General features: G+C 52.9%; 2 protein-coding genes across 7 annotated transcripts in view; one reads left to right on the plus strand and one right to left on the minus strand.

The window, feature by feature from the left end:
* Positions 1–8,529, minus strand: part of Jmjd4 (jumonji domain containing 4) — a 17,182-nt gene extending 8,653 nt beyond the window's left edge. The window contains exons 1-4 of the mRNA XM_033766031.1: positions 8,435–8,529; positions 3,116–3,290; positions 2,626–2,917; positions 91–197 (exon numbers count right to left, since the gene is read on the minus strand). Coding sequence (XP_033621922.1) covers positions 91–197; positions 2,626–2,917; positions 3,116–3,290; positions 8,435–8,529 — 669 coding nt within the window. The remainder of the gene's footprint in view (positions 1–90; positions 198–2,625; positions 2,918–3,115; positions 3,291–8,434) is intronic.
* Positions 7–10,036, plus strand: part of Snap47 (synaptosome associated protein 47) — a 66,333-nt gene continuing 56,303 nt past the window's right edge. For 4 of the 6 annotated variants that reach the window (XR_004518773.1, XM_010612041.3, XM_010612036.1 and 1 more), the window contains exon 1: positions 7–47. The gene's annotated coding sequence lies outside the window, so the exon portion shown is untranslated. Of the gene's footprint in view, positions 48–5,787; positions 5,860–6,785; positions 6,864–10,036 lie in introns of those variants that run through there. The other 2 variants (XM_010612038.1, XM_010612039.3) reach the window with 2 other exon arrangements.

A 10,036-nucleotide genomic window follows, 5' to 3' on the forward strand; every position in this document is an offset into this window, starting at 1 on the left:
CTGTGACGGGGCTGCGTTCGGGCTCCCGTCCGCGCCTCCGGCGCCAGGTGAGTGGCAGCACTGGCTTCTCGCGCTCTGCCTCGAGAGAACCCGCCCGCCAGAGTGGACGCGGTGATGGGCACGATCCTTCGCCTCCTCAGAGCCCAAAGGACAGCGGGTCCAGGGGCCAATGCGGTCCTGGGGAACGGACGCGGGTGCTGGGGACAGACAGGGACCGGCGGTCGGTGGGGTCCGGGCTGGGAGGAGTTGCGCCTCGGGGCCTCGGGGCGGATAGTGTGGCGGGCCCTTCCAGAGGAGTGCGGTGTTTTCCCAGAAAGAATGCCCCGAAAGGTTGGCTCGAGAAAGCCGGGTGCCCCGGGTCCCCACAGGGCAGGCTCTGCCCCGCCCCAGACGCCAGTCAAGGTGAGGAGCCGGGAGGAAGGCAGGGAAGAGGCCTTTATTAGTGTGGCCAGAAACGAAGCAAGGATTGGATTCTATCTCTTGAAGCATGGGTCCTCGCAGTCCATCGATGGCTATCTGAACTGGTTCTACGAGGTTCTGGGAGACCCATCGTGAGCTCAGGGCTCCTGCTGTCATGGGGTAACTGCTTCTGATTGGGGATTTGGAGGGTTTCCTCATCATGGGGTGGACTGCAGCTCTGCTTTTCCTGAAGTCTCATGTGGATGTAGGTTTAAGACTGTGAAACTCACTCCAGGGGATCTGTACTGGATGTTGCAAAAATTGGCAATTGGATGTTCCTGCAAGTGCAGAATTACTTTAGCTGCTCTTATTTTGATGTTCTCAATCTTGTTTTGTTTTGTTTGAGATAGGGTCTCATAGGCTGACCTCAGACTTGCTCTGATCCTCCTGCCTCAGCCTTCCAAGTGCTGGAATTACAGGTGTACACCACCACACCTGGCTTTCTTAGTCTTAAGGAGGACCAGAAAGACTAGATACATTAGGGCTAATAACCCTTGGGTTACTAGTTTTAGACAGACGCTCCTTAAGTGGTTAATGTGCCTATGGGCACATTCTGACACAGATCTGAGCACAGATCTGACACAAACTCGTGAGGTAGTAAAGGAGACAGGTACACAATGAAGGCAGATGCCAAGCTTCACTCTGTTTTCATGTACTCACAGGGCACCTGTAGGCCCAGCCCCTGAGTCTTTGTTACAGGAACAGACTAGATCAGAAAAGGGCGACTGAAGTCCTAGGAGAGTCTGAGGTCCAAGTATTGTGGGGTGTGGCGTGAAGAGGGACAGGGGCAGGCACAGGGACAAGAGGAGAGTGCCAGTTCAGGGTTGTGTGATGGCCTCATTCTGTGGGCCTCACTGAGACTCATGGTTGCAGAGTGCAGTTCTTTATTGTGAAGGTAGGAAGTGGAGTGTACAGAGAGCTGAGGTGGAGAGACTCATCCACGGTCCCCCCACAGATGGCATTTTAACACTGTCTGGAACAGAGTCTGTTTTCCTAGGCATATGTATTCATTTGTTGTATTGCTCTTCCCGTCTCCCCTTACGTCCCCAGGCTCTTTCTATCCCTTCCCTCCTACACAGGTATGAGGACATGTTGTCACATATGTATTTGGTCTTTCTCCTGTATCCTGACAAACGACTCCCCAAACCCTGGGCTCTCTGGAGTTCACAGGTCTTTGCGTGCTGATGAGCCGGCCACTGGCCAGCAGCCTTGAGTGTCTTCAGTGAGGGGCTGACACTGAAAGAACAAGGCAGGATCCCAGGGTTGGGACTCTCAGCCTTGCCCGGCCTCCCCAAGGGCAGAGGGGCTGAGGGTCCAGCTGATCTCCAGGACCCAGCAAGGCAATCAACCCCACCCATGTCACAACATGTCTGTGAACCCCAAGGCCAGCGCTCAGAGAGTTTCCTGGGATCTGAGCTGCGGAGGGCAGGGCCCAGAGAGGATAGGAAGCCCAGGTTCCACACACCTGCCCTGTGGGTCTCCTCCTTCTCCTTGGTAAGGTCCTGATGATAAACCAGGCACCGAGCTAGCATCTCCCTGGGCTCCTAGAGTGACAGGAACAAGTCCATCCACCTGAAGAGGGGTTGTGGGGACCCTGCTTTGTAGCCAGCCAGGGTGGGGGTTAGAATTCCAGGGAAGACAGCCTGGGCTTGTGGTGGCACCTGAGGTGGGGGCACCTGTGGGGTGTTGAGTTGGACTGGAGGACCCATCTGACATTCTCTGCAGGATTGCTTGCTTACTGAAAGATTCCCATATGCCTGCTGTCAGAAGTGATTAAGAGAAATCGAGTTTGCATTTGTGTTTTCCACATGCACACACAAATCTCAAACATGTCTGCTGTTCTGTCGGACTGGTGCTGTCTGCAGGGAGCAGCGTTGGAGCTGAGTTGGACTTGAGGACTCTACCTACTGTACACTGCTGAATTACTTGCTCGATGGTAGAGGGAAGTCCTTCCACTTCTAGTGGCCTCAGAAGTCTTTTATGCTGCTTATGATGTGAGCACAGAGAAGAAACGGACAGTTTATTTTTCCAACACGGTATGAAGTTCAGATAGGCGCTGCTGAGAATTCCTGCAGTGCTGTGGCTGAGAGGGACCATGATCCCTGGCTGGGCATAATGTGCTCACATGAGCGCTGAGGGCACTAAGCCACTCACTCTGTGACTGACATTGGGTGCTGTGTTTGCCCATGTCCACATGGCGGCCCTCTCGTGTAAGTGTCGGCACCACTGTATAAGGTGGAGGGAGGACTGCTTCAGGTGTGCCGCCAGCAACCCGGCGCAGCCAGGAGTAGCAAGTGATGTACATCCTCTGGCCCCACCAGGCCTGCAAAACCTGAGCCTCTGGGTGGGGTGCCCCAAGGAAAACAACAGGAGGGGGGTTGCAGTCGGCACCGGCTCTCTGCAGCGCCAGCACATGCCCTGGAAAGGGCTGCAGTGTGGCACTGGAAGAGGAGAGCCTCTGAGGGAGTGGAAAGAGGGTCCTCGCAGGCGGAGGACAGGTCATGGAAAAGGCCCGCGCCGCCCCCGCACTACACACTGCCCCTCTGTTCTCCCTGCAGCCTGGAGTCCAAGGTGTAAAAGTTGTGCAAAGTGTTGCCGGTTCTTTTACTTTGGAAATAAACTAAAAATAGCGTGTTTACTTGCTATTGAGCCTCACTGTGGGCACACTGTGCGGGAAGTGCTGAGAGAGACGCGTGACGCCATCTCGGAGCCTCAGGTGTCCGGCCGTGTGGCCATGGCCTTGTTCCCTGGGTGCGGATGAGCCGTGGACCCTGAGGTGTGCTGTGACCCCCATGTGGTTCTCTGGATGCAGGGTCAGCGCGTCTCTGAGTCTGCAGCAGCAGGGGCGGGTTCCAGCTTTCAGCAGGCAGGCACCGAAGACAGACTCAGGACACACACATCACTGGACAGCTGGGCCACATAGGAGGGAGTGGGGTGATGAGTCCCGCTCAGCCCGTGTACGTGGGTGTCCGTGGTGTGCCGGAGCTGTGCCCCAGGCCCGTTCCTGGTCTGTCCCCTGCAGTTTGCAGGCTGAGTTGACAGCTGCGGTCATGAGTGCGCATGTGCTCTGTTGTGGGGTAGGGCCGCGGCTGTGGTAGAGCGTTAGGAATGTGGGGGAGAACCTCAAGCCAGGAGCCCTGAGTGGGCAGGAGGAGAAGAGGCTGAGGACAAGGCTGCAGAGCCCAAGGCTGTGGTGAGGAGCTGGACTTTATCAAAGTGTGTGGGAAGCATATTTTCTGTTTTTGCTGGGAATCAAATCCAGGCATCTGCGTGCTAAGCAGGCACGCTCTCCTCTCCCTGGGAAAGGTTTTGCCAGAAGAGTAACCATTCATGATTTGGGTCTAGTTAACTGGTGGCTGGGTAGATCATAGGTGGTTGGGGCAGGGTCCGGTTACTCGGCAGCCTGCCCGGGAGAGCGGTGTGGGGGTAGGATGCAGGACTTGCTAAGGGACTGTTTGGAGCAAATCAGGGAGAGGCTAGGTCCAGGGGAGTCATGCTGAGAGGAGGAGCACATGGGGGGGCTGGCTAGGTGGAGACGTCTCCCCAGCATGGAATGGAGATCCCAGCAGATGACCGGATGTCTACACTGATGCCTGGAAAGTTCCCGAGCTTGATATATTTGGGTGGAGTCAAGCTGAGGATGCCGAGCACCATAGTACTCTTGACTCATCTAGGAAAAAAGGTTTCACACTGGACCAGGGATGTGCCCAGTCAGGCAGGTACAGGCGAGACATCAGTAAAGAACACTACAGCACAGTGCACACACACCAGGGCCTGAGATGTCCAGGAAGCCTCGGGGCAGGGGACTCGCATTGCGTTTGGAGAGCAGAGCATCACACAGATGTTAGCACACATGGGTGTTGGTCACTGAGATGCCAGGCACATGGTGGGGACAGACACCAGCAGGGTGTTAGTGGGCAGTAGCTGGGAGGGACAGTGGTACCAGGGAGCCCTGTGTGTGTGTGTGTGTGTGTGTGTGTGTGTGTGTGTGTGTGTTTGGTACCGGGGATTGAACTCGGTTCCTTGGGCTTGCAAGGCAGGCCACTGAACCGCTGAGCTAAATCCCCGGCCCTTGTGTGTATGTTTTAAGTGGGTGATCCTAGAGCAGCTTGTGAACTGCTGTGGTGACCCAGAAGGGCTTGGCAGGCCGCAGTGCAGGCCGCCGCATCTGGTATGTGCAATCTTATTGGGCTGTCCACTCCTGCCTCTTGGTGTTCTCTGCAGGGGCGGAGTGGAGTACGTGACACACCCGTGGCCGGGAGGCCTGAAGCACTGTACTTGCCACTGGCCCTCGACAAGCCATGTGCAGTGCCTGGTGCAGCAGAGCTGATGAGAGCAATGCTGGCAACAGAGAGGCCAGGATGGGACCTCAGGAGGCAGGTGTGGCCTCCAAGGGAGCAGGGACCCCTGCCAAGGACACCATGTGGGGCCAAGGTGTCAGCCAAGGTGGGGGCGCCCAACAGGAAGGACACGGGGTGCTGTGCGTGTCTGGAAATCTTTTCTTCACTTCCGCCCTGCCACTTAATGTCCATTTGCTTTGGTTTTCTGGGAAAGAAGCCCTGGAAACCTGAGGTAGGAAACTTGTGGCCACATTTCTGCTTCTACTCTCTCCCTGGAATTTGCCTGTCTGGGACACTTTCCCCATGCAGAGCATCCATAATGCCATGACACGTGTTTGGCTGCTTGCTCTCTCCTTTTTTTTTTTTCGGTCTTTTAGTCCTTTCTTTTCTCTTTCATTTTAGAGCATCTTAGAGCTGGTGCTGTTCCGAGCAGTTATTTTACCAGAGGATAAATAAAGGTGCAGAGCGTGAGGTAATTTTTCCGAAGCCATAAAGTTTTTGGTGGACCCAAAGGAGATGCAGCTGTAACCATGGTGCTTGTCCTCTGGTCTGCAGGGCAGGTGTGCTGGTTGCTGCATGGGACACCTCCCAGTTCTGTGTGTTCAGGGTGGTCACTGGGGATCAGGTACTGGTTAATATAAACTCAGCTTCACCTTGTGCCTACCAGTTGGTGTTGTGAAATGTGAGTTTAGTTCCTCCCCTTTCCTAGGACACAGCTCCCCAAACCCTGGCCTCTCTGGGGTTCACAGGTCTTTGCATGCTGATGAGCCGGCCACTGGCCAGCAGCCCTGGGCAGCTTCAGTGTGGGGCTGACACTGAAAGAACAAGGCAGGATCCCAGGGTTGGGACTCCCAGCCCTGCCCAGCCTCCCCGAGGGCAGAGGGGCTGAGGGTCCAGCTGATCTCCAGCGCCCAGTGAGGCAGTCAGCCCCACCCATGTCACAAAGCCTCTGTGAACCCCAAGGCCAGGGCTCAGAGGGCTTGGGGAGGGCAGGGCGCAGGGAGGACAGGGAGCCCAGGCTCCCCACACCTGCCCTGTGGGTCTCCTCCTCTGCACCTTGGTAAGGTCCTGATGATAAACCAGGCACCGAGCTAGTGTCTCCCCGGGCCCCAGGAGTGACAGGAGCAGGTCCATCCACCCAAAGAGGGCTCATAGGGACTCTGCTTTGTAGTCAGCCAGGGTGGGAGTCAGAATCCCAGGGAAGACAGCCTGGGCTTGCGGTGGCCTCTGAAGTGGGGGCCGCACTGGGAAGGAGCCCCCGGCTTTGGGTGGTGCTGTCTATAGGCAGGCGGTATCGGGCTGGGTGGGATTAGAGGACCCGGCTGGTGACTGCTGCAGCAGTGACTGCTGGGTGTGGGGGACAGACCTGCACGTGTGTCCCAGGGTGATCTGCGTAGTGAGGGTGTAATGGGGGAAACTGAGTATGAGTGCTTTTCCTGCTTTCTGTCGTCGTCCTGCCCTGGCTGAGGTGGGAAGCCTGCTCAGTGCTCAGCCTAGGGGAAAGGCCACCTTTGGGGCCAGGCTGGCCTCTTCCCCTTCCACAGCCTGAGACTTTGCAGTTCATGGTGGAGCTGAAGTGGCACTAATTCTGAGACACAGATGCTACGAGTGTTGAGGCTCACGCATGTGGCCCCTCAAGTCCCCAGCCCTCGCTCCCTGCCTCACGAAGCATGGCTCAGGTGGTTCCCACTTCAGGGACCATTCTCCTGGGCTCACTTTGGACAGGCTTCTCCCACTGGGCGCTCTAGTGTGGCCCCATGGAGTGTGCTGCCGAGGGGCTCAGGTGCAGGCTCACCTTGCAAGCCCTTCTTTGTGGAAGCATGAGGTGTCTCCCACAGCTGAGAAAATCTCCCTGTTTTCCAGTGACATCAGGCTATAAACTTCCTGGCTGCCTCTCACGATGAGATTGCAAGTTGTTTTGTTTGTTTTTCCCGTGGTGCTTTCCCTTGGTCTGGCCAAGGTCAGATCCTTAGGCCTGGCTCAGGCTCCCCCATAGGTCCCTGTTTCCCTCTGCGACCTGGCGTTATCCTGAAGGTCCCGCCAACCCTGACATTTGTATTACTCGTAAGTCGCACGTTTGATTTTATTCTATGATGACAACAACATTCTCATACCTGGTAAGGCAGCTGTCTTTTGGGCTTGTTCTGCTCTCAGGCAGATCTGTGACCGTGTGATTGCAGGAGTGACCGATGATAATGGATCCGTCACAACCTCTGGGCATAGGCCTGCCTTTGCTGTGCCGGTTAAAAGAAGGCCTGGGCTGTGTTGGGGAAGTGCTTGAACTAAGGCACTAGAGAAATTGAGTTTATTTTTATTTAACAATGAAGTGGTTTTTTGCTTTAACCTGGCACTCTACTGAGTAGCTGCTAAGTAAAGTTTCCTTCCCTCCTCTGCTCTTGGCTTTCATTGTCCCATTTGCTTGTTTCTGTGTCCACATCTTGACTGCGGCCAACTCTGAACAAATGGTAAAAACTAAGGCCAAGTGACAGTCCCAGGTGCAGCAATGCCCTAGCTGTCCTAAGATGGAGAGCTCCAAGACAGGAGCAGGCTCCTCCTGTCCTTCATGGGCCAGCTGCCGAGTCTGTCCGATCTGCTCTGCTTGTCCCATGCAGGACTCATGAAGTCTGCAGCGTGGACCTCAGCCCACCCCATGAACTACTTGGGCCTGTCCCAAAGAAGTGGTTGAGCTAGGATCCTGGAACCGCCCCCCAAGAGCTTCCAGTCAAATAAATGAGGGGTGTGACCATATCCTGAGTGCAGCAAGTCCCCATGAGGGCTCTGCAGGCCCCACATCCTGGGAAGGAAAGGGCCAGGCCAGGACTTGATGGCTTGCCCACCCTGGTGGTGCTTCCCACCTGATCAGAAAACGCAGGTGGTGGCCAGGCATGGTGGTGCGTGCCTATAATCCCAGGCCACGAGGTTCAGGAGGCTAAGACAGGAGTATCAGCGAGTTCAAGGCCAGCCTGAACTGTGTAGTGAGACCCTGTATCAAAAACAAAAAAACAGCCACAGAAAACTGAGGTGGCATGGAAGGTGGCCAGATCCTCAGTACCTCTGAGGCCAGTGGGTATAGCTGAAAAAGACACAGTGTCTGTTCTCAAACTGCAATCACACATCACATGAGGAGTTCCCTTCAGCCCCTTAATATTATGATGACCAGAAATTTCCTATCATTCACGGACATCCCACAGCCGTAGCACCACATGCTCTTTGCCTGTTTGTGGTTAGTAAACAAACCTACAGCAGCAGCCCAATGGTATGGAAGTAGCATGATTATATGTGAGATAATACTTATGATGCTGACACATGACTGTTATGGGTGTGTATCATCTACCATACCACCTTTTTTTTTTTTTTTTTTTTTTTTTGGCACTGGCGATTGAACTCAGGTCCTTGTGCTTGCAAGGCAGGTGGCAGAACCACTGAGCTAAAGCACCGGTCCACCATACCACTTTTGATCATTATTTTAGGTGCACTTTTTCTTATTTTTTTTAAAGGTAGTGAGGTTTTACATTTAATGATGCTAAGAAAAGATACGTATTCTGCAGAGTGAATTTGGGCCAAGTAAACCTAGGAGAAGAGGTGCACTAGACAGTATCAAAGCAGACTGCGTTGAGAGAGCACAGCAGCCTTACCCTCTGTACTTGTACACCACATGCTCTTCTTCTCTGGCAGCAGCACCCTGCATCTGATGCAGCTCTGGGAGGCTGGTCCTGCCTGACTGCGCCATCCGGGTATCTGTGATGCTCACGCACCGTGAGTTTCTTGGGACACACCCACTGTTAAGTGGCTCATGGTGGCACTTGAATCAGGAAGCATGTTTTGTAACTGAGGTGTGCATAAGTGTGTGTGTGTGTGTGTGTGTGTGTGTATGTGTGTGTGTATTTGCTGTAACTCAGTACCTGTATCCAGCGTGTGGTGACATGACCAGGGCAGTAAGCGCTGCTGGCTTACGTTCCTCATTCTGTGTTGGGAATTTGGGTTCTCTTGTAGTTATGTTGGGATCCATCTGGACTGTTATGACCAGTAATTACCCTTGTCTGCTGTAGACAGCCAGAGCGACATCCTCTGTAACCATTTTTTTTAATGCCATTTTCTCACTTTTCTCCTAGCCCCTCCCAGTCTCTAGTGACTGCTGCTTGAAATCATTTAAAAAGAATTGGAATTAGTTCTGCTCTAGTTGTTTTGTAGAATTCAGCCAAATCCCATTGGGTCCTATGTTTCATAGACAGGACAGGAGACTTTTAATTATTGCTTTAGCCTTGTTACTTATTATTAGTCTGTTTAGATTTTGTTTCTTTTCAATTCACTTTTAACTTTTTTGGAGGGGCAAGGTATCATTATTTAGCTCAGGCTGGCCTTGAATTCACTTCGTAGCCCAGGCTGGCCTCAAACTTGTGGCAATCCTCCTGCCTCGGCCTCGTGAGTGCTGGGGCTATAGGTGTGTGCCACTACACCTGGCTCAATTTACTTTCTTTTTCTTTTAAATTGAATTTATTGGTACATTCTAGATAGACAGTACAGTTACATTCATTACTGGGATCTTGTACCTTTACATGCGAGGTCTTGGTTCTCATTTTTTCCCCTTGTCCCCACCCTCCCTTCACCCCCTCCTCCCTTCCCCCTTCAAACACTTTAATTCCATTTTTACATTTTCTCATATTTTTTTCCTTTTCCCTTATTCCCCTTTACCTGTCCTTCTCACTGTCCCTACACCTTTGGTCCTTTTCTTCCTATTTGCTAATTGTCCCATTAGGATCTTGAGTGCTGTTTTACTTTTTCACACCAGAGACACTATTTGGTATTTGCATATGTGTGACTTATTTATTTCACTTAGGAGTACATCCTCAAAATGTACCCATTTACCTATGAATGAATCTACTTTCTCATTCTTTATGGCTGAGTAGTATTCCATTTATAGAAAAAACACATCTTCTTTATGCAGTTTCCACCTGATGGGCAGATGGGCTGTTTCCAAGCTTTAGCTATTACAAACTGTGCCGCTATAAACATGGGTGCGCATGTATCACTGTGGTATGATTCTTTTAATTCTTTTGGAAAGATACCCAGAAGAGGGATGACTGGGTCAAATGGAACCTCTAATCCTAGTTCTTTGAGATATCTCCATATTGACTTCCATAGTGGTTGCACCAGTCTGCACTCCCACCAACAATGGAGAAGGGTTCCTTTCTCCCCACAACCGCGCCAACATTTGTTGTTGTGTGATTTCTTGATAG

Source organism: Fukomys damarensis, unplaced genomic scaffold (assembly GCF_012274545.1).
Source record: "Fukomys damarensis isolate Sample0158 unplaced genomic scaffold, DMR_v1.0_HiC HiC_scaffold_3, whole genome shotgun sequence".
NCBI classification, from domain to species: Eukaryota; Metazoa; Chordata; class Mammalia; order Rodentia; family Bathyergidae; genus Fukomys; species Fukomys damarensis.